A 25,470-nucleotide genomic window follows, 5' to 3' on the forward strand; every position below is an offset into this window, starting at 1 on the left:
CCTTCAGTCCTTTCTCTGGATCCTTTATTGGGGTCCCTGTGCTTAGTCCAATGGTTAGCTGCAAGCATTTTCAACTGTATGAGTATCTATTCATAACCCCAATGTATCCATAAGGCTTATTGGCTTGACTTCCTCATTCCCACCACACACTCCACTCTAATCTCCATCACATTTATTATCTTCGGAACACTACCATATTATTAAATTTAAATTTTTAGATTTTAATTTTATGTTTGTGAGTGTTTTGCTTGCATGTATGTAGGTGCATCACATGTGTGCTTAGTACTCATAGAGATGAGAAGGCTTTGGTTTCCCTGTAGCTAGAGTTGAGAATGGTTGAGTCATTGCGTGGGTGTTGGGAAACAAACCCTAGTCTTCTGCGAGAGCTAAGAGCTATAACTGCGGAGCTGTCTCTCTAGCCATGCAATATTTATTTATCTGTAAAATTTAATGTGTCGAGTGAGCAAATAATGTAATATTCAAAGGACCAGGTGGAAGAAGGAAAGGATTGAAGGATTCCTACCACGAACTTCTGAATTAAATGCACAAAAAAGCCTCTTACAGTGTAGGAATCATATGCAGATGGGAGGTAATTTGCACTAGGAGGTGAAGAGAATCTGCAACACACTGTGCAAAGGAGCATGCCTTGCACTGGCCTCAGAATTCCCTTCCATATAACACCTCTGTGATCATGTCTCTACATATGTAGATTTCTTTCATTCAAAACCTGTGATCTGCTAAGTCTGTATTCAATCCTGTAGGAAGGTAGAGAAGGACATCTGCAGATATGAAGACTCTCCCCAATGGATGGTCACAATACATGGATCAACACAATACATACAAATGACATAACATACTATGTAACATATTTATAAGTAAGATGTATATATTAAGGTATGTTTTTATTATCTATATGATCAAGTTGAATTTACCTTGTAGAGGAGTTTTTCAGATGCTTTATCAAATGTATATTTGAGATAAACTGTTAAAAAGGCATATTACCTTAAAAACCTTCTCCAATCGAATATAGGTGGCAATCAAAACTGCTTTAGGAAAACTCAAAGATACAGGCATACACAAACATTGGCATATGTTTGTGTGCATGTGTGTATATAAATAATATAAATATACACATATGCTAATGTACACAAATATTATACACAAAAGCACATATCATTTTCTGTTTGTCAAAAAATAAGATATAAGAAAAATATTGAAAATCAGCACAACCATATTTGAACTGTGGTTATATAATGAATGGTTCTTTTTTTTTTTTTTAAACGAATTTATTTTATAAAACAAATATAAATGTACAGATTTTAAACATTTTTTGCTTAAAATTATGCATTTTTGTCAGTACTGTTTTTTCAGACATTCAAATAATTTTTACATAAAACCATGTGAATATACTTTTTTAGTCAGTACTTGATGTTTTTCAAGGGCTTGACAGTATGCATTGAAAACCTAATAGTTACAATAAGTGTAAAGTATATGCAAAACAAAACGCAAAATGGAAATAGTCAAAGTCTTCTTGTTTTGTAAATAAATGTATATTTTTTTGTTTTCTTTATTTCTTGGACTTCATACAATCTGTGAGTTGTTTCTGGGGGAGTGCAAGCCTCTGGGGTTAGCATCCCACTATCAGTGACTGGATAATATGACTGTTCTTTTGTGACTGGGTTATCTAACTCAGGATGATCTTCTCTAGATGAAGCCATTTTCTTAAGAATTTGGTTAAGTCATTGTTTCTGGTGGCTGAGTAGTATTCCATTGTGTATATGTACCACAATTTTTGTATCCATTCATCTTCTGAAGGACATCTGGGTTCCTTCCAGCTTCTGGCTATTATAAATAGAGCCGCTATGAACATTGTGGTGCATATATCTTTGTTGTGTATTAAAGTGTCTCTGGGTTATATGCCCAGAAGTGGAATAGCTGGGTCTTCAGGTAGTACTATATCCAATTTTCAGAGGTATCGCCAGACAGATTTCCAGAGTGGCTGTATTAGATTGCAACCCCACCAACAGTGGAGAAGTGTTCCTCTTTCTCCGCAGCCTCGCCAGCATCTGCTGTCATCTGAGTTTTGGATCTTGGCCAATCTGACTGGTGTGAGGTGGTATCTCAGGGTTGTTTTGATTTGCATTTCCCTGATGGCTAAGGATGTCGAGCACTTCCTCAGGTGTTTCTCGGCCATTCGGTGTTCCTCAACTGAAAACGTTTTGTTTAGCTCTGTACCCCATTTTTTAATAGGGTTATTTGATTCCTGGTGTCTAGCTTTTTGAGTTCCTTGTACACCTTGGATATTAGGCCTCTATCTGATGTGGTGTTGGTAAAGATCTTTTCCCATTCTGTTGGTTGCCGTTTTGTTTTCTTGACGATGTCTTTAGCCTTACAGAAACTTTGCAATCTTATTAAGTCCCATTTGTTAATCTTTGACCTTAGAGCTTGAGCCATTGGTGTTTTGTTCAGGAAATTTTCTCCTGTACCTATGTGATCTAAGGTTTTCCCTACTTTCTCATCTAATAGTTTCAGTGTATCTGGTTTAATGTGGAGATCTTTGATCCACTTACACTTGAGCTTTGTTCAAGGAGGTAAGAACGGGTCTGTTTTCATTCTTTTGCATGCTGAGTGCCAGTTGGACCAGCACCATTTGTTGAATAGGCTGTCCTTTTTCCATTGAATGTTTACTGCTCCTTTGTCAAAAATCAGGTGACCATATACATGAGGGCTCATTTCTGGATCTTCTATTCTATTCCATTGATCCACATGCCTATTTCTGTACCAGTACCATGCAGTTTTCAGCACAAATGCCTTGTAATATAGCTTGAGGTCAGAGATAGTGATTCCCGCAGATGTTTTTTTGTTGTTGAGGATGGATTTCGCTTTTCTAGGTCTTTTGTTATTCCATATGAAGTTGCACATTGATCTTTCCAATTCCATGAAGAACTGGGTTGGAATTTTGATGGGGATTGCATTGAATCTGTAGATTGCTTTTGGTAGGATGGCCATTTTTAAGATGTTGATTTTTTCAATCCATGAGCATGGGAGATCTTTCCATTTTCTGAGATCCTCCTCAATGTCTTTCTTTAGAGGTTTGAAGTTCTTGTCATACAGGTCCTTCACTTGCTTAGTTAGAGTCACACCAAGGTATTTCATAGTTTTTGTAACGATTGTGAAGGGTACGTTTTCCCTAATTTCTTTCTCCACATGTTTGTCCTTTGAGTACAGGAAGGCTACTGATTTGTTTGAGTTAATTTTGTATCCAGCCACTTTGCTGAACTTGTTTATCAGCTGTAGGAGTTCTCTGGTGGAATTTTTGGGGTCACTCAAGTACATTAACATGTCATCAGCAAAGAGTGATGTTTTTATCTCTTCCTTTCCGATTTTTATCCCCTTGATCTTTTTTTGCTGTCTAATTGCTCCAGCCAGGACTTCCAGTACTATGTTGAATAGGTAGGGGGAGAGTGGGCAGCCTTGTCGAGTCCCTGATTTTAGTGGGATTGCTTCAAGTTTCTCGCCATTAAGTTTGATGTTGGCTGTTGGTTTGCTGTATATTGCTTTTATTGTGTTTAAGTATGGGCCTTGGATTCCTGTTCTTTCCAGTACTTTTAACATGAAGGGGTGTTGGATTTTGTCGAATGCTTTCTCAGCATCTAGTGAGATGACCATGTGATTTTGGTCTTTGAGTTTGTTTATATGGTGAATTACGTTGATGGATTTCCTTATGTAAAACCATCCCTGCATCCCAGGGATGAAGCCTACTTGGTCATGATGAATGATCCTTTTGATGTGTTCTTGGATTCGGTTTGCGAGGATTTTGTTGAGTATTTTTGCATCAATGTTCATAAGTGAGATTGGTCTGAAGTTCTCTTTCCTTGTAGGGTCTTCGTGTGGTTTAGGTACGAGGGTTATTGTAGCCTTAAAAAATGAGTTGGGTAATATTCCATCTGATTCTATCTTTTGGAATAGTTTGGCGAGTATTGGTGTTATATCCTCAATAAAAGTCTGATAAAATTCTGCACTGAACCAGTCTGGACCTGGGCTTTTTTTGGTTGGGAGGCTTTTGATGACTTCTTCTATTTCTTTAGGTGTTATAGGGTTATTTAGATGGTTTACTTGGTCTTGGTTTAACTTTGGGACCTTGTATCTGTCTAGGAATTCATCCATTTCCTCCAGATTTTCCAATTTTGTGGAGTATAAGTTTTTGTAGTAGGATCTGATGATTTCTTGAATTTCCTCAGTTTCAGTTGTTATGTCCCCACTTTCCTTTCTGATTTTGTTAATTTGGATACTCTCTCTTTGCCCTCTACTTAGTCTGGCTAGGGGTTTATCAATCTTGTTGATTTTCTCAAAGAACCAGCTCTTGGTTTTGTTGATTTTCTCAATGGTTCTTTTTGTTTCTATTTGGTCTATTTCTGCCCTAATTTTGATTATTTCTTGCCATCTACTCTTTTTGGGTTTATCTGCTTCCTTTTGTTCTAGGGCTTTTAGCTGTGCTGTCAGGTTGCTGATGTGAGCTCTCTCCAGTTTCTTTTTGGAAGCACTTAGGGCTATCAGTTTTCCTCTCAATACCGCTTTCATTGCATCCCATAGGTTTGGGTATGTTGTGTTTTCGTTTTCGTTGAATTCTAGAAAATCTTTAATTTCTTTCTTTATTTCTTCTTTGACCCTGCTATCTTTTAACAGAGCATTGTTTAGTTTCCATGTGTATGTGGGCTTTTTGTTGTCTTTGTTGTTGTTAAAGACCAGCCGTAGACCATGGTGATCTGAGAGGGTGCATGGGAGTATTTCAATCTTCTTATATCGATGGAGGCTCGTTCTGTGTCCAATTATGTGGTCAATTTTCGTGAAGGTGCCATGGGCTGGTGAGAAGAAGGTGTATTCTTTTACTTTGGGATAGTATGTTCTGTATATATCTATTAATTCTAGTTGGTTCAAAGTCTCTGCTAGTTTTGCAGTGTCCTTGTTCAGTTTCTGTTTCCCTGATCTGTCCATTGGTGAGAGTGGGGTATTAAAGTCTCCCACTATTATTGTGTGGGGTGAAATGTATTTTTTGAGCTTTAGTAGGGTTTCTTTTATGAATGTGGGTGATTTTTTATTTGGAGCATATATGTTAAGGATTGAGAGCTCCTCCTGACAGATTTCCCCGGTAATGAGTAAAAAGTGTCCTTCCTTATCTTTTTTGATAACTTTTGGTTGGAAATTTACTTTATTCGATATTAGAATAGCCACTCCAGCTTGCTTCTTGGAGCTGTTTGCTTGGAAGTTTTTTTCCCACCCTTTTACTCTGAGATAGTGTCTGTCTTTGTCTCTGAGATGAGTTTCCTGTATGCAGCAAAAGGCTGGATTTTGTTTATGTATCAAGTCTGATAGTCTATGTCTCTTTATTGGGGAGTTGAGACCATTTATGTTAATAGATATCAAGGAATAGTTGTTTCTGTTTCCTGCCATTATTGCTTTTTTGGGTTGAGTTGTGTCTGTGTTTTTTTCTTCTTTTAGTTTTCTTGTTTAGGAGTTTTCTTGTTCTTACTAGGCTGTATTTTCCCTCATTGTATTCGGTTTTCCACCTATAATTCGTTGTAGTGCTGGGTTTGTGGTCAGATATTGTGTGAATTTTGATTTGTCTTGAAATATCTTCGTCTCTCCATCGATGGTGATTGATAGTTTTGCTGGGTATAGCAGCTTGGGCTGGCACTTGTGCTCTCTTAAGGAGTGCATGATGTCTGTCCAGACTCTTCTAGCTTTCATAGTCTCTGTTGAGAAATCGGGTGTGAGTCTGATTGGTCTGCCTTTATATGTTACCTGACCTTTTTTCCTTACTGCTTTTAGTATTCTTTCTTTACTTTGGGCGCTTGATGTTTTTACTATTATGTGTCGGGAGGTATTTCTTTTCTGGTCCAGCCTATTTGGAGTTCTGAAGGCTTCTTTTATGCTCGTGGTCATCTCATTCTTGAGGGTAGGGAAGTTTTTATCTATGATTTTGTTGAAGATATTTACTGTGCCCCTTAGTTGATACTCTTCTCCCTCTTCTATTCCTATTATCCTTAGGTTCGGTCTTCTCATTGTGTCTTGGATTTCCTGGACATTTTGGGTTAGGAGCTTTTTGTTTTTTGCATCTTCTCTGGCTGTTTTGTCTATGTTTGCAATGTTGTCTTCTGCCCCCGAGATTCTCTCTTCGATCTCTTGTAATCTATTGGAAATGCTTGCTTCTGTGACTCCTGATTTCTTTTTTTGGTGTTCTGACTCTAGGGTCATCTCTTTTAGTGTTTTCTTTATTGTGTCAATCTCTGTTTTAATTTTCCTCTTCCATTCCTTTATTTCTTTGGTTCTGTTTTCCTCTAGTTCTTTGAGTTCTTTTAGTGTTTTTCTTGTTTCTTCTTTAAAAGCTTCTGAATCTTTTTGCTTTTTCTCCCTTTCTTGTTTAAGTAACTCTATCAGCGTCTTGAGGCATGATTTCAGGTCTGTGTCTTCTTTTTCTGGAGTGTTTGGAGTTCCGATGTTTGCTGTTATGGGAGAGCTGGGCTCTGGTGTTGCTAGATTGTCTTGGTTCCCTTAGGATATACTCTTTCTCTTTCCTCTTGCCATTTTGTTGTCAGTGATATGTTCTTACCTTTCCCTTGTATCTGGTCTGTGTCTCTGGTTCTCCACTGGTTGAGGTGTCAGATGGGTCGAGCCCTGTTTTATGCCTCAGAGTCGTGGGGTGTGAGCAGAAGTTCCAACGTTCTGTTTCTGTTTGCTGGATCAGTCATGGCAGGGCAGGGCAAGGCAGGGGGTGCACTTTCCTTGTGTACTCCACAGAGATCTTTCTGCTCCCCTGCAGCCCAGGTCTCCCACCCACCAGTTGCTCAGCTTCTATGAGCCGCCGATCTGGGTGGCAGGTAGACCAGGCTCCGCTCTGTGTCTGGAAGTCGCCTCCAGGTGGAAACAGAAGTTCTAATTTTCTGTTCCCAATCGCAGTTACTCAGCCTCTATGAGCCGCAGTTCTGCCTGGCAGGTAGGCCAGGCTCCGCTCTGTGTCTGGAAGTCACCTCTGGGTGGAATCAGAAGTTCTAATTTTCTTTTCCCAATCGCTGGATCGGGCGGGGCGGGGCAAGGCAAGGTACGGTGTGCACTTTCCGCGTGCACTCTGCAGAGATCTTTCTGCTCCCCTGCAGTCTTGGTCTCCCACTCACCAGTTGCTCAGCCTCTATGAGCCGCCGATCTGGGTGGCAGGTAGGCCAGGCTCCGCTCTGCGTCCGATGTCCACTATTTCTCTCTGAGCTCGCAACCGACTCCACAGCCCCTTGCTTCCTCCTGAATGGTTCTTTTTATAGTGTATTAAAATAACCAAATTGTCTTCAATGAACATATAGCAAGGTTTGTAACTTGTAAACATTTAAATATTATCATGTAATCAATTAATATTATGCTGTTTTAAGATACCAATTTATTTTTATTTTACATCTGTATGTGTTTCACCCAAATGTATGTCTGTACACAAATATGCCTGCCTGGAGGCTGTATGGTTTCAGAAGAAGGCATCATATCCCTAGAAATGGAATTACAGACAGGAGTGAAAATCCATGGGAATGCTGGAAAACAAAGGCTGGTCCTTTGGAAAAGCAACAAGTGATCTTAACCCAAGTATCTCTCCAGTTCTGAATGACTATTTCTGTACAATCTTACACAACCCATATCTATGTATTCTCTTCTCTTCTAGGTGTTCATTTGTTTACTGTATGCATTCAAGTCATGTACCTAAGTGTTGTTGTCAATGTGAACAGAAAAACACCCCTTCTCTTATAAAATCTACCTTAGAATATGGTCCCACACCAACAGTATTTAGAAATTTGACAGAAAACAATCAGTGTGTTATAAGGGACTATACTAAGTCTTTTGTGTTTAGTTGGAAAATAAAGTTTTCTTAAATGAAATAGAACGCAGTGGCCTGGTGTGGTCTGGGCTTCAGTTCTAACGGTCAGCTTTCAGCTCTGTCATGTTCCTGGCATCATGATGCAGCCCATTGTCACCTGGACTCTTCTAGAAGTTGCACACCCAGATCATTTGGACACATTGTTTTCTCCAATTTATAGGACGTCTCTAGATTTAAGGGTTTTGCTTCCTTGTGAGTGAAGAAACATTTGAATTAGAGGAAGGTTAGTGAGTTAGGAAAGGACCACTTCTCTAAATCAATGGCAGAAATGCTGGCTCTTGGGTTATAACAGGAGCCATCAGTCTACAGACCAACACAAAGGAGACGAGTATTTAAGCACTCTTTCCCATTAATGCTTCAGTCAATGAAATTACAGTGGGACAGTCATCACTACTTAGTCTATAAAGGACAAGCCATTTTCATGAAAAAGGGACTCAGGGTCTAATTACTAAGGCCTCTACTTTTTTGAGGTTAAGGAAGTATTAGAGAGATGGCTCTGTGGTTAAGAGAGCCCTTTACTCTTGCTGAGAACCTGGGTTTGGCTCTCAGTAACCACATGGTTGCTCATAACTGTTTGTAACTCCAGTTTCTGAAGCCGTCTTCTAGCCTCTGCAGGTACCATTCATGCATGTGCTACACACACCACACACAGCCCTTCCCCACACACACAGAGAGGGAGGGAGAGAGGGAGGGAATTTAATACTCATAAAACTAATAAACATATATATTACTGTATATATTAGAGATCCTGGTTTTAAGCAAAGATTTGCTATATCTGAGGGAAGCACAGACATGATCAATCCGAAAGGCTTCCACGGACACTGGGCTGCAGGTGCAGACACTGTATTCAGTATCCGGGAAGTAAACAATCTAGTCAGAACTGTTGACTTAAAGAAGAAAATATGCCCAAACTGTAACAACAAATATGAGACACTGCTGTCTTGTGGCATAGCTGGATATCAAATTAGCTCCTGTGTTTCCATTTGAAAGATGTCTATATATAATCAACCTTGTCAATCCATGAATTGATCCTTAGAGTATAAAGTGATTAGTGATATCAAAGCCTGAGGACATGATTTCCACAAAAGGCATTTTAACAGTTTCAAGCTCAGAGATGAGCATGAGGTCATAGATGCCAGAAATCCATGCTCTGAATCCTGAAAAATTATTTAAAAATGATCACAGAACCCCCTCGGAGCTTTAGGGGAATACATGTATAAATTCTTTCTTGTTATATCCATGTCTTGACTCTCTTAGTGCTTTAATATCTTTCATTTGCTTAGCCACAGTGTGAGAGCCAAGGTATGATACATGGACCTCATTTTTGGCATGTGTTTCAGACCCGACCTTGTTCTGGACTTACAATTACATACTTATATTTGCTCTAGCCAGGTTCTTAACTATTAAACAAGGCTGTAGGTAAAAGAAGATGTGGGTCAGAAAGCCCACCCAGAGGTACATAATAAATGGACATGCAACCATTATACATAGTTTCAAGCAAAGCTTGCCTTGGTACCCTTGACTCCTAGGAGTCATTTGTGTGGGAAGTCAGGAGAAAACACTGAAGAAAAATAACAAGGAATCAATGAGGAAAAGATACTCTTTAGAGCCAAATGCGGAAGCCAAGCATCGTAAATTTCCTTGTGGCCAAGCTCAGAAATGGTAAGAGTCTGAAGAACACTGCTGAAGAATGTGGTCGGGATTTTTCTTTCCAAGGGGGATCCATGCACCTGTTGATGCATTTTCCAGGCCCTTGAATGATAACAATTTATGAGGCCATTAATACTAAGCCCAAGATTTATCAGATGTGCCGTTTGTCTTGTGGCCAACATAACCTCATAAAATTTGGGTTGCGCCGGGTTAAAATGGAGCATTCTGCTCTTGGAGTTATTCAGAGCATTTAAATTGGCTAATCCTACAAGAACTACACATTTCTCCTGCCTATTAAAGGGTCTTTAGGGATTCCTACCAGTGGCAGAGGCAGGCTGGCGGGGACAGTCAGCTGCAGGGTGAGGAGATATGGAGGCTGCAGGAGAGGAATGGGTCCTGGAGAGGAGTCCATGTGTCCCTACTCCATCGATGCCAACTGCAGCCAGCCGAGCTTGGTGCACCGAGAGCGCACGCGTGTGAGAGGACTCCAGCAAGGGGGTCTGCCAAAGAAAAGGCGGAAGAGAAAGAAATGTGTGAGCCCATCATTGAGGAATACACTGAGAGCAACGTATCAGCAAATTAAGTTCATCAGGTCAGAGACATAAACAGTGTGTGTGGGTGGGGGGGGGGGGAGGAACGGAAAAAAAGATAGGGGCGGGGGATGGGGGACGGTTCATGATGTAGTCAACATCGATAAATGCATTCAGCAGGTGTGTGCAAATTGACAGCCATCCCTGCTGCCTAGCCAGGAAGTACTGCATGCAGGCAGGATGAGATGGTCCCAACCAGACAGACTGATTGAGGGAAAACAGATCTTTAACACCAAGAACACAATGCGCTCACTTGCTGCTTTCTTTAATACTAATGTTTTGAATGCAACTCTACAAAGAACTTATACAAAAGAACTATCCATTACGCTGTTTTGAAACTGCTTAGGAGGCTTGATTCTGAACACTCGGCCCTGCACCCCACCACTGGTACTGTGTGTGAAATCTATGAGCACTTCTGAAATTGCCAGTTAACGGACTATGTTTTGACACCTTTCAGTTTTCATATAACGGTGTAGGATGATAGAGTTTGTCACGGTTTGAAGAGAAGAATGTCACTGCTGTAAAACCAAGAGTGTCATTTACAGACACCTGGCTGCATCCTTTGTATTTAACATAACTTTTCTTTCTTCACTTATCAAGTTATTCAGCCAGAAGATCAAGTTTTAGATGCTTCTGGATGATTCATTAGATTATTTTTTGGTGTCCAAGAATGACAATCTGCAAAACACAGATGGGCAGATCCTGTCAAAAGTCCACATCATCTCCTCAGCGAAAGGCATTGCTAAGTTTCCTGCTATTTTAAAATGCATCTTTCCAAAGAGAAATAAACAGATTAAAGTGGAATAGACCTCCTTTCAACCACCCACCACATTTAAAAAAACAACCAAAAATTTAAGGAAGTTTTAAAAAACACAAGCCTGAGTTGTATAAATTTGACAATATCCACACTCTTCTGCTTTGATTTCTTGTTTTAAGACATGATATAAATGCCACCTCCTCTCAGCAAAGGTCGGCCTTCACCTTCCAGTTGGACTAGGTGTCTCCTAGCACACAGTGTAAGCCATGCACTTCTTGAATTTCTAGAATGAGACTTGGTTTATCTTAACCATGAAACCGGGAAAGGTCACAACAGCTGTGTTCTGTGCACAGTGTCTCATCTTATTGTGACTTTGTATATGATCTGAATTAATGATATTTATAACTATGTTATACATGTTATATATATGTGTGTATGTTATAGTGATGAGTAATTATAACTGTTTATAGTTTAAAATGTGTGTAAAGATTTCTTGATTTAGAAAAACTTAAGACATTTAAATATGTAAAATTAACTTTAAGTGGGTTCTAGTTAGGTCTGAGGTCTAGCTCTCTTGACAGAGTGCTTGTCTACCATTCCAAAAGCTCTAGGGTCAATTTCTAGATCACACAAATAGGATACAGTGGTTCCAGTCCAAGACACCAAAAGCAGTAGAGTCTCTGGGGTTCAAGGTCATCCTTGGTATATAGCAAAGTCAAGGCCAGTCTAAGAAACATGAGATCCAGCCTCAAAATACTGGGTTATAATTAATGTATGTAATGTTACTTCTATTTTGTTCTATAGGAAAATCAATGCATCCATGAGTTGAATAGCATCTGTTATATATTCTGCCTTTGGCTAGGATGGCTTGCTTCGGTGATAGAGTTCTAACTGTAGTAGTTTTAATACCTTTACCATAGTCTCACTCTCCTGTTTTGTTGAATGTCTCTATGTTCAGTGGCCTGGGGGTACAGCTGTGAATACAGTTACCTCTCCTAAAAACTTAACATTCTGGTGGAGACCAAGATATAATATGAACTTTGAAGGTTTTCAAGCAGGGCTCTGAAATGCTAAATCCTGACCTGAATGTTTCCTAAGATCTCTACTCATCTATCTGTATCTTTTCCAAAAAATACTATTAAAATTGATTCTAAAACTTGCCCCAGATTTATATATGCTATAAGGATTATATTTGCCTTTTAATTCAGATTAATAAATTAAAACATAAGATTTCTTATGGGTTCCTAAAAGTTCTATAAGTTCTATCACTATGCCCATTGTTTCTAATGGATTTGTTGCTTCTGATGATTCCCATTTCTGCCTTCCTATAACATGTCATTATATGTGACTACTAGACTCCACACTCATCCTAAACATATCCTTATAGAGAGCACTTTTGCCCCATCCTGTTAAATGCCATTTCTCTTTCTTCTAATGTCTTGCCACATTTGCATTTTCTGTCTTCTCTTTTGTCAGTTTTTAATATATACATATATTATATATTGAATATTTCACATATATTATATACATTCAAGTTAATGGCTCATAATCACTATTTCTTGAGTTCATGATTGATGCTGGGACCTGTGCTAGTGTGTAAAGCTTAGATTATTAATCTAAGGAGCGCTGTATGAAGAAATGTCAAGGTGCTCTGAAACTGTTAGGAATATAATGGAGCAGTTGAAACTGAAGGTTCCAGAAACTTGCATCTTAAGAAATCTTAGTTCAAGATAAATATGTGAAGAACACTCAAAAAGATAGTGAAAGCATGTATGTGCATGTGTGTGCATATATTTGGTTAGGTGTGCATGGGGGCCATTCTAATAGTACCATAAGACTTTGAAAGTGGAGACTAAACACAACACTTGTATTTTCTGCCACAGTTTTGCTCATAAGTTTTCTAAATGCTGAAATATTTCTGTGCACTGAGAAAATCTAATAAACATTTGATGTCAAAGGCCACACTTTTCCTTTCAATAACATATTGGTATTTCAGATAATGGGGGAAGAGCTACAGTAAGTACTCTTTGATAAAACTACCTATAATCTTTCTTACACATTTGTGCATTTTGTGGGCTTTAGAGAAACTGTAAATAAAACTTTAAAGGTTGGATAAACTCTAAATAAACCTTTAAAAATTTGTAGTTTGCTAATTTATAACTGTGATATACATGTCATTTATTTATAAGAAGATAATTTCCGCGGGTAGAGAAATCACACTAAATTTTTTTTCTGCCAACTCAAGATAGTTGAAATCTTTCATGAAATTAAAAAAAAAATAAAATTAATAGAAGGGAACCTTATTTGCCATTTTATGTCACAGTTCAGAGAATAAAAGAACACATTTCTTACATTTATTGTCAAAAATATCAAAATGCCAAACAGCACAGGTTCTATAGCCTTATAAACTATCCATGGAGCCAAACTGGCATTTCACTTATTAGCACTAATCTTTATGCATCAGCAGCACGCCAGCATGAAGGCATTTTTTTTTTTGGTGGGGGGGAGAAAACAACCTATAAATAGGCTTTACAAGGTCCATTGTCCTTTACAGGCAACTGAATTGAACATGTAAGGTAAATTTGCTTCGAAAGAGTATAGGGTGTGCAGGAGCATCAGTTGCCCCTCCCACCGAGAGAACCTCTCGGATTACTTTCAGGGAAGTTATCACGAATCCGGGTCATAAAGGGCTCCATAGTGCCTAGTCCACACTGATGCCTGTGGCCACATCCGACCAGCAGGTTCTGTGTGCTAATGGATGTGCAGGGCACGGAGATTTTACGCCTTGTTTAGAGATCGGCTTCTTTTGTTTGGGTTGCACTGCTTTCTTTGCTCTTTGTTATCCTCTGAAACCTGTTTAATGCTCCTGGATTTTTCTCCCTCATCTCAGTGGCTACATCATTATTTGTCGTGCGCGTGGTCATCCATAGGCGATTACTAATGTTCTAGCTTTAGCTACCACAAATACTAAAACTTATAATGTCTGACCTTTGAAACAGAGTCTTTTGAATTGGTTTCACAAAAAAAAAGGAAACTTGAAAGGAAAAGTGGCAAAAAGAGAAATAATCCTGGGAATAATAACTGGAAAAAAATTCCCACTTTCCATTTTAAATTTTACTTCTAAAAGCACTTCTCAAAAGACTACCACCTTCCATTTTCAGTAAACTGAATTTCCTTTTCTTGGCTCTCTGTGTTTTAGATTTCCTGAAATATCGTTTTTACAACAAATTAGAATTGCAAAAATCCCTAAGGTTAACATAAAATTTGTCAGGTGCATTTACATACTTAAAGCCTTTGCATTGTTCAGGATGTGTGAATAAATCTTGGCTAGTTTTAGATTTTGTAAAGTTAAACATGTATGTTAATAATTTGCAGGTCATTGTTAAATAAATAGATGCAACATACAAACTTTAAGGTGAACAAGAAACAAAATTTAAGAGGAGAAAAAGAAGAAACAATCTCACAGGCCATATAAAGCTCAAAGGAATAAACAAAGGCCAAAAAGTGGAAGCCTCAGTCCTTCTTAGAAAAAAAAAAATAAGTGTATAGCACACTCTCAGAGTGTGTACACCCGGACCTTAAATCATTAATAAATCAAGAGCTAAGAATGCAGCCCTGTGACAGTTTTTGGTCTTCAAAAATCATTATGTTTAATCTATACACACACACCAAGAAAACTCTGACTGTTTCCATGTTACATTTTGTTCTACATGTACTTTATGCTTATGGTAACTAGTAAGATTTCAATGCATACTATCAAACCTCTAAAAGAATCAAATACTGACAAAAATATATTCATATAATTTCATGCCTCTAAAAGAATCAAGTATTGACAAAAATATAACCATATAATTTCATGCCTCTAAAATAATCAAGTACTGACAAAAATATATTAATATAGTTTCATGCTAAAATGCTTTAAAAATCTTTACCCATTTTTTTAAAAAAAATCTGTCACTCTTTTTTAAAATAAAGTTGTAAGAAAAAATATAGTATTAAGTATAATTTAAGTAGTCAGTCCTGCAAAAAGATACATGTCACACACATACACACACACACACATACACACACACACACACACACAAGAAGAAACAATCTGAAAACAGAGAAAGAACATTAAAATAACAGATACAAAATTTGCTAAGCATAAATATTATGAATGTACCCAATTCATAGATAAATTACAGAGAGAGCCAAACTGCTTTGACGAACCATATTAAAGGCAAAAGTTCTACAAACAAATAGAAGGCAAATAATAATATAAAAGAGAAGCAAAATCCTTACAGAGACATTTTTTTTCTATACAAAGAACAAAATATCAGAGACAAGAGAATGATATCTATAAAACAGTATAAATGTTTTAATTAACAAAGTTCTAAACTCGAGGAGCCTAATAATGAACTCAAAATTATAAAATAAATCAGCAGGGCTACCAGGATCAACTGCAAAATCCACATGCAAAATTTTATAGCAAACACATCACAAAGTAAAGCTAAAGCTCACCAAACTGGAGTGGCTTCATTTTCCAAACAGTAAACATATTCCTTCAAGCATAGAACACATGATTCAAAACCAAATTGATGGGATCACCACAATAAAGTACCCACATGTTACATTTTGTTTTACATGTACTTTATGCTCATTGTAACTATTAAGTTTTCAATGCATACTATCAAACCTTTAAAAAAATCAAGTACTGACTAAAAATATATTCATACAGTTTTATGTAAAAATTATTTTAAAATCTGAACAAAAAGTACTGACAAAAATGTATTGTATAATTTTATGCAAAAAATGCTTAAAATCTGTACATTTATCTTTGTTTTGTAAAATAAAGTTGTTAAAAAAATAAAGTACCCACAAACTTCTTATTATTGTCTACAATGAATTGTGTTCAGCCTCACACAGTAAGGTGATTCTGTACAACCTTAGGACTGCACCATAGAAAAAGGAAGATAAGTGGAGACATCAAGGCACAAAGCCCAAGCATTGTGTGACTTCACTCATGTGAACAAAGGAACTCCAGATACACCTCAGATGTGTCATACAAATTTTCAGGTGAGCAAGGAGTGCCAGTAAAGTTAAAACCTGGTGAGCCCTTGGAGTAAGAATAATGTGGACTTCTCTTAACATTATATGCAAAAATAACCAAATGTGGTTAAAGATAAAGGCACAGTGTTTTAAGTTTGAGAAAAAGATGTTGAGATTACCATTCTGAACAAGGGAATGCCAAATCTTCTCTTTATTAGAGTTTACAAAAGCAAAAATTAGAGGTAGGTGTAAATGCACACATAACAAAATATAAAAAAAAAACCTTCCATGTCTATGACAAAATTCCTAAAAGCAAATAAAAAAATAGACACATATTAATAATAAGGAAATCCTAGAGGATGAAAGGTTCAGTTGTTCAATAAGGTGTACAAAGAAATAACCCCACAGCTAAGCAAGAAAGCACAAATTTAAATTTTCTTGAGAAACAGTTTTACACTCCACATTGACTAGAAATGAAGAAGCTGAATACTATAAATTGTTACTGCACAGAGAGATCAAGATGAACACATGGATATCTATGAGAGAGTAATTGTTTTAAATATTTTAAGAGCAATTCCCTAATAGGTATCTAAGTGAAGCTGGAACGTAAACTACAGTAAAAGTTTGTGTGTGTATGTGTGTGTGTGTGTGTGTGTGTATCACAAATCCTTTCAGCTTTAAATCATGTAAGTCAATGCATACATAAGCATGTATAAATATAACTGTAAGGAATATAAATAATATGTAATAAAAACAAAAAGAAGTTTGTAGGATAGAGGCTTAGAAAATCCACAGGAAAAGTAATGAAAGGATTATACATATGTGTGTGTGTGTTTGTGTGTGTGTGTGTGCATAATCTATGCATATGACATACATCTGTGTGATGTATATGCATATATGTGTGTTATAAATATATATACACACATATATAACCCATTTGTGAATAAGTAAACTTTAATTTTTATTAGTGTTTTGTATAAGGGGATACCATTATGTCTGTCTATGCAGAACTTGTGAGCAGTGCCCGAAGAGGCCAGGACAAGGTACTGGATTTCTGTGATCTAGAATTACAGATGGTTGTGAACTACCATTTGAATGCTGGGAATATCCCAGGTTCTCTTGGAGAGAAGCCAGTGCTCGCAATTTCAGACTCATAGCTCCACTCCAAAAGGTGCTTCAGAGGAGACAGCTAAAGTCCACTCATCTACTCCTATTCTATGAACTAAAACAAGGGGTGGATAACTGTATAATGAGGGGACTGATCATGGAGGAACACTGGCAAGCAACAGCAGAACAGGGGTAGGTGATTAAGAGAATATAGATTCTCTATTGCAGAATTTAGAGCGAAAGAAAATTCCAGAAATCTCTATCAGCATAGTAGTGAGAAACTTCACTTACAGAGTTACAGTCTAACCTAATAAGAGCTCTAATCTACAAGACCATTCTTTCCAAAGATAATTAGGAACGTCTAACATCTAAAAGTAAAGGTAAATGCCATTACAAAAGAATGTAAATACAGAGATTCCACTAAAATATTATATTTACATAAAGATAGAAAGAAAACAAACCACTACACTATCAAATTCCAAAGAGGAATATAACAAAACAATACAAACTAACAACATTAAAAATGCCTGGAAGGAAATAAATAAAATGACAGGTTTCCACTCAAACATTTCAACAACACTTGATAAAAATGGTCTTAATTCTCCAATTTATATGTATAGACTGAGTTGATTGTGTTGATAAATGTCTGTATGCCCTGAACCTAGAGACCAAGGAGGAAGATTATGCATTCAAGGCTAGCCTGTGCTATCTAATAAGAATCTGTCTCAAATAAACAAATGCTATTGTCTCTCCTCACAACTCAAATAAAACAACAACCACAAATGAATAAGATAATTGTTACATGAATTAAAAATTATGACCCAAACATATGTTATCTACAAGAAATTAATCTCATCAAGAAAGATGACACTAGCAGACAGAAAATGCAAGGATGTGAAATCATATGTAAATAAAAAATTGCTAATACAAGCAAGGAATGCTATAGAAACACCTGACAAAACAAACATTGCTGCACATTTTCCTATGACAGAACACCTAGGACAAAATTCAGTAAAGGGACATCATGATTAATTCAAACTATAGATCACATAGACTCAACAAATATTTAAGGATTATCCCATCTGCCAGTTGCAGAATACATACTTTTAATCAACACATAAAACTTCCTTTTGAGTAGACCATATACAAGGCTGCAAAACGAGTCTTAACAACAGGTAAAAAATCTTATTTTGTATCTCTTCTGATCACAGTGGAAGAAAACTGAAATTCAACAAGAGACACTATAGAAAGTATGAAATTACAAGACAGGTAAAAACATAATTTTGAACAACTCTTTTGGTTACTTAGATAATCAGAAGGAAAAATAAAACGTTTTTTGAAACAGAGGAATTGAGAAAAATAATAATACTAAAGCGTGTGGATATAAAATGCAGTACTATGAAGGGTGTTTATAAAAATGAGTATGTATTACAGAAAAATTGTCAAAAACTATATAATGATGCACTTCAAAAACATAGAAAGTTATATCAAACATAAAATTAGTAAAGGGAAGTAACTAATGCAAATTAGAATAGAAACAAATAAATTAATAAAAAGGGTCATTAGTATAAGGAATTACTATATTTTGATAAGAAATACTGATTAAACCCTTAGTGAGAGAAATCCAAATAAATAAAAGAAGAGGTGAAAATGAAGATTTGACAATATCTGGTCATATGCTAAGTATTGCTGGGATTACTTAGAAAACTATATACTAACACACTGGAAAAGGTAGGTTAGATAGACAAAGTTCTGAATATATAAAAATAATTGAAATGGAACCAAGAGACTATGGTTGGAAGGCTGGGACAATCCTGCAGAAACTGGAGTCACTTGGATCATCAATAATCAGCTTTATAGAACTCAGTAAAGTAGAAAGATACCATTCAGTATCCAAAAAAACCAGTAGTTTTCCTATATACCACTAGTATTTTAAGGAAGAGATATTGAAATCCATCCTCTTCATAATAGCCACACATGTAAAGGACCAGAACTAGGATTGAATTAAAAAACATAACTGAAGGACTTCTGTAATAACAACCAAATAGCAGCAATGGAACAAATGACAAAGACAGCCCCGAGAGGCACAAAGACACTCCATCGTATTAGGTTGTAATAATCAGCACTGTTCAAATGTTCATATAATTCCAAGTCACCTACAGATGCATGGCAGTTTACGTCAAGTCACCTACAGATGCATGGTAGTCTACGTCAAGGCACTAATGACATTATTATTATTCATAAAAATACAAAAATCTGTATGGAAGCAAAAGACCTTGAATAGCCAATGCAATCCTAAGTAAAATCCATCAAAGCTAGAAACATCATAGTATTTAATTCCAAGACATATAAGATATAACATATAACACAGTCAAAATGACACAATGCTGATATAAGAATAGACACAGGGGTAAATTGAACAAAAGAAGAAATCCAGAAAAAAATCAAATTTCCATATGAAGAAAGTTAAAGCAACCTTGCTTCTCATGGTGCACAAAAATCAACCCAAAAAGGACCAATACATCAAAAACTGAAGCTGTGAATCATTAGCAAAAAAGATAGGTGGAGGGGAGATGCTTCCATTTATTGATACAGAGAATGACTTTCTAATAGGACAGCAAAATTATAAGAAACAGAAACAAAAATAGAAATAAAAGAAACTTAAAAACCACTGCAATGAACAGCAGGCAAATTTATGATGGAACAATGCATAAAAGGGAGAATATATCTCCCTCTTTAACTCTGATGTGGGGTTGATATTCATTATACGTACACAATTAAAATATTCAATTTTAAAATGTAGATAAAATGGCCAAATGGTGTGGATAGAGTCTCTGTAAAGGAGGCATGCCAATGGCCAATAAAACACACACACACACACACACACACACACACACACACACACACACACACACACACACCAGTAATTTTATTGAGTATTTGGTATTTTCACCCCAAGCAAACATACATCACAGTCTTCACAGGTCCACCCACTTCCCCTTGTCACCTCCTTCCAGGAAAGAAGGAAGAAAACAAAAGCCCATTAAGAGTTGCCCATATATTCACTGAGCATGGCCAAATTCTTTGTCACCAGCCTTTTGAAGAAAACTGAGTCCTTCCCCACCCCACCCCTGCTAGAAGCCATCACTAAAGAGCTACACTTTAGCATCCCTATCACAATCTTTAAGAGTTCTCTTCAGTGGATTCCTGTGTAGACCAACTGTCTCCCTGACCCCTGGGGTTGGAGCTGGTGGTTGAGGCTGTCACAGAAGCCTTCTACTTCTCTCATTCTCAACTGTGCAACTGCAGTCATGATATCATGGCAACAATTGCTTCACTGACCTTTACAATCAGTAGGAACACAGACCATGGACTTCCACATGCTTTCTGGTTACAGCATGGACCACAGACATCCACATGAATTTTGGTGTTAGCCAGTACCATGAACCTCAGCGTGGTCTCCAGTGGGAGAACAGGCTGTGGAAATCAACATGGTCCTGAGCCACAGCATGGGCACAATCATGTACTTTCATGGCAGTCCAGGCCAGGGACATTAACATGGCCTCTGGTTGCAATACAAACACAAATACAAGACACCAAATGGGCTCTGGCAACAACATGGTCCAAGGACATCACCATGACTTTAGGAAGCAAGAAAGAACAAGGACATCCTATGTTGGTAACATTGACCATAGATATCAATATGACCTTAGCTGCTAACACAGACCATGAATCTCAGCATGAACTCCAATGGCATTACATAATGTGAACATCAATAGAGCCCCTATACAGAGCACAGAGCATGAATACCATCCTGGCCACTGGTTATAGCGCTGACCATAGACATCAACATATCTTCAGATGGTAACATAGATTGTGAACATTAACAAGGCTTTCTGTGAGAGCACAGACAATAGATATCTGCCTTCCCTTCAGCACCGATAACATTGTTTTGTCATTGGCCTTATTAAAAAGGGAAATAAAAACTTCAGTGAGAAACCACTATACCAAAGTTGGGTTGGTATTAGAGAAGAATAATGCTATGACAATGTAGAAAGAATGTATTTAGTGTAGTCATTATGTACTAAAAAGGACAAAGTTCAAAATGGAATTACCATAGAATCCAGGTATCTAACTGCTGAGTAGACACCCAAAAGAAATGAAGAGATATTTGTGTGTCCATGCTGACTGAAGGAATTTTCATAAGAGCTAAGTTATGTCATTAGTCTAGGTGCTCATTTAAGAGATGAATGGACATAAAAGATGTACAACAGAACAGTATTAATGCACAAGAGTGTTATTCTGCCATTTGCTGAGCAGTAGATGGAACTGGAGTAGCCACATTGTTCTCAGAAGAAACAGAAGAGTAACTCTTCTTATCTACTTATCTATAAAATCAAAAGAATGAGGCAGAAGACCTCAGACATCAGCTAACATCAAGGTTAAAAGATTTTCTGCTCCAAAATATGCTAACAAGTAAGGGAAGTGATAACCCAGATGTCAGAGACAATATGCAAATTGCATGACACTGTATTCATAACTTGAATGTAGAATAGATTTATATCATTACAGGGTTTCTGGAAAGCAATCTTATTTAAACATGAGGGAACTTTCAAAATGATGTTTTACAGATGAGCACAGGGAAAAGATGCTCAACATTAATGGCCCCAGATGTTTCTAAAGCAAAATTCCAACAAGTTTGAAGGAAACACGAACTAGAAGGGTTTACTGTAAAGGCATTAAAGCAAGCACTGGGTAGGATGTGCACTGGAATGTGTTGATAATGAGAATGGAAGGTGGAGATTCCATGTTACAGTTTGCAGGTGCTCAGAGGTTAAAACAAAAAGATACCTATTAGTACAGCAATTTCAAATGTATGCATAAACTTAAAACAACATATTTCACACAAAATTCACATCTGAGTGTTCACGGTGGCACAATTCATGACAGTCTAAGGTTCAAACAACCCAGATGTCTATCAATTCATGATAAATTGATAAACTGATAAATAACCACTAAAGAAACAGAATGTTTCTGTGCAACCATGAGAGAAAAAGAATCATGGACATATGATTCGGCATAAATAATTATTGAAATTGTAAAAGGACAAAAATACAGTTACAGAGACCACAAATTGTACTGGGGAAATGTCTCAGCCATTACCTGCTCAGGCATATCTAGGACTCTGGTTCTGTGGGAGAGTTTACAGGTAGTTCCCAGACTTTGCTGACTATCCAGTCTAGCCAATCAGTGTGCTTGGACTTAATGACAGACTCTGTCTCTAAATGTAACATGGAGCATTGCAGATGATGCAATGTAACACACACACACACACACACACACACACACACACACACACACACACACACACACACATACCCCACATGTCTCTATTCTCTCGTGAACTACATTACTTAGTGGAAACAAAGGTAGATATGTGGTAATTTGGGCTATGTGCTGAGTTGATCTAATACTGCTCATAGTAAAATTTTCATAAATTGACTGTACATGACATAGCATGATGACTGTATAAATCAGTTCTTTATAGAACCTCAAGAATGGTACAATGTGAATTTGTATTGGCTATATTACAAAAAGTTTCTTTACTAATAACTTAAAATTTATTTCAAAATGTTTTTTTTTGATCTTATTTTGGTTTACTCCTATTTTGTATAGATAGTAATATATGTTTATAGTTTGTTATATAAACTATGTGCATAAAAATAACATAAATTTAATATAATTATTATATGTATAAATATATACATAATATAAACTTTGTATATATAAATAACATAAATTTCTGTGTTAATATATATGCAATTATGTAATTTCATATAAAAATTATAAAACATTTGCTGTGCTAAAAAATGCATGTTAATTAAAAGACAAAATGTTCCTTTGGTGTGAAGCAAAACCACTTCCCCTAATATGTGAGTTATGGTTTCTATTTCTGTGATAAAACACCATAACCAAAAGTAGCTCATGGAGGTAAAGATTTTATCTTAGAATTCTCAGGTTATATTCCATCATGGAGGCAAGTCAGGGTAGGAACTTAAGACAGGAACCTGGAGGTAGGAACTGAGACAGAGGCCATGAAGGAATGCTGCTTACTGGTGACCTGGGTTCTCCCATATCAATCATTAGACTTACTTGCCTGTGGGCCAATTTAGTGAAGGCATTTCTAGCATCCAGCTTTCCTGAAATCCGTTAACTGAAGTCAAGTTGACATAAAACGAGGTGGCATCCCTGGGCAGAGAGGGATGTACTGCAGAGCACAACAGGAATGTATGACACAGTTCAAGGGACACTGATCAGCACATGGTGAGCACCAGTCAGGGTTTGCTCATGACATTCCTGCAAGTGCCAAGTTGTAGCCCTTATGGCAGAGGTCAGACTGAGGTTTATGAAATAGTTTCTTTGCATGCTTATTTGTTAATTAATTGAAGTAAATGTTCTCTTTTAGTGCTTGTTCCAAATATGTCTTTGTCTAGGTTGTTTCCCATGACAGCAAAGAGCACACAATTGTGGAGAAACACACACACACACACACACACACACACAAGCACACACACACACACACACACACACACACTCACAGCCCAGAAGTGAAATTCTGTGTACCTAATATCATCAAGTTCAAATTACCCAGACTTTATAGTGGACAACTCACAAGGCAAGTTCACAGACTAGAGAACATTCCAGAGTTCCCAGCTACAGCATCTCCCATGGAAAATGGGTTCAGTGGTCACCAGTGTTTGTAAGGATGCACAGAATGGTAATGAGTGGCATTCTAACAATATAATAGGTCTGATGAGAGCCAAAAACTAGCCAACCACAGTGTACCTCCATACAAAAGTGTTGGTAAAACTTACTACTGGTCATGCCTAGTTCATAAGCAGCTACGTCACACTAGTAAATATGTCTAGATAAAGAGCTTCTTGGGGCAGGGGTTATACCCAATTTGTTTTTCATTATGTGTTTACATCGCTGTAAGTGTAGTTGGTTTAGAAATGTTGGAGAGTCAACACTTTGAAACCCTCTTGGACATTGACTTCTATCAATCAAGCAAAGCCTCCTCACACCACTCCCACACACAAAAGAAACCACAGTCAGACTTTGAAATTGAGTAGTCCACAATGAATAGTTTCTATCACAATAGTAAAGGGTTTTTAAATCCACGTTATATTTTTCCCCTTAAATTGTTTTTCAGTTCTATGTTTTTATATTTGCCTGTAGGAAAAAAATGTTCACGAAAGCAGACTGGAGTTATTTTAATCATGTAACAGCCCCAGAGGAAGATGAAATTGTACAATGGCCTAGACGATCATCTTCTGTCTGGTTGGTAGCCAACGGACGGAGAAGTCTCAACAATAGAGCTGGCCTAGAAATAATGGCCTGGAGATAAAGGGAAATGCGAAGTCTGGCTTGAGGATGATGAATCTCCCAAGTGCTTCCTTTATTCCTCCCTTAGATAATTGGAGGCCAGATATAAAATAAATCATAATGACAAAAAGACGAGGGATATAAATCATGACTTTGTGGGACACATGGGTTGGATAGATTTATATTGAATAGATCTTCACAGCCTAAGATTTCTGTAAGAATTCTAGTCAATTTAAACTTCTGAAATTATAGGCACCAATGAGTTTGTTCAGTAGAGAGTACAGAACTTTCATCACAGAAATAATGAATTTCAAAGGTAATACCGTGACTTAAAGTTCTAAGGAAAATTGAATAAGTGGCTATGATAAATATCCAGTAGGTACAACTTTTAGTTTTGTGAGACAGAGAGTAGTTTGTACTGGATTTTTGCAAGAATTGGGGATTTAGACAAACAGTTGGGTCAAAAGAGAAGAATTAATACTCTCATATTTTTCCAGTCTGATAAAGTATTTGATTGAACACACGTTGGGGGCTCACCTCTGTTTTATCACTGGTTTCTAAATACATTTGTGTGCAAGTTACCAAACATTAGAAACTCAAAAATATGTTTGCCTCTTATTACTATTTATACTTTCTCCCACATACCTCAAGGCTAGGGATTCCATTTCTCTTGTTAATGATCTATAAAACACTGGCAGACAGCACACACTGGAATGTTAGACTCACACCAACATCAAATAGATTGTTGTCTGACCTACATGTGCTCTATAATATTCCAAAAAGCAAGCCACACTTCATAAAATCAATAGCTTTGTCAGGAAGAACCAAGTTTGGCTTACAGGATAGTAAGAGTAACTTAGACATATCAGTTCACTTTTTATCTGAAAATTGCTAGTATCTTTCACACTTAGATATTGAAGAAAAATACTCAGATGCACTAGTTAACTTGAATGTAGCCAATTATCTCAAAGTTTTTATTCGAAAGGAAGTTTTTATTAATTATTTGCCTAAATTTAAGTGCCTCGGGGTAAGAAATT

General features: G+C 37.0%; 1 protein-coding gene across 1 annotated transcript in view; it reads right to left on the reverse strand.

The window, feature by feature from the left end:
- HDAC9 (histone deacetylase 9) overlaps positions 1-25,470 on the reverse strand; it is a gene marked incomplete at its 3' end in the record, with an annotated part of 448,608 nt that overhangs the window by 227,245 nt on the left and 195,893 nt on the right. Inside the window, exon 13 of the mRNA XM_080912023.1 lies at positions 9,882-10,062. Within this exon, the coding sequence (XP_080768149.1) occupies positions 9,882-10,062 (181 nt within the window). The remainder of the gene's footprint in view (positions 1-9,881; positions 10,063-25,470) is intronic.

The sequence above is a fragment of the Micromys minutus genome, assembly GCF_963924665.1.
Source record: "Micromys minutus genome assembly, chromosome: 1".
Taxonomy (NCBI): Eukaryota; Metazoa; Chordata; class Mammalia; order Rodentia; family Muridae; genus Micromys; species Micromys minutus.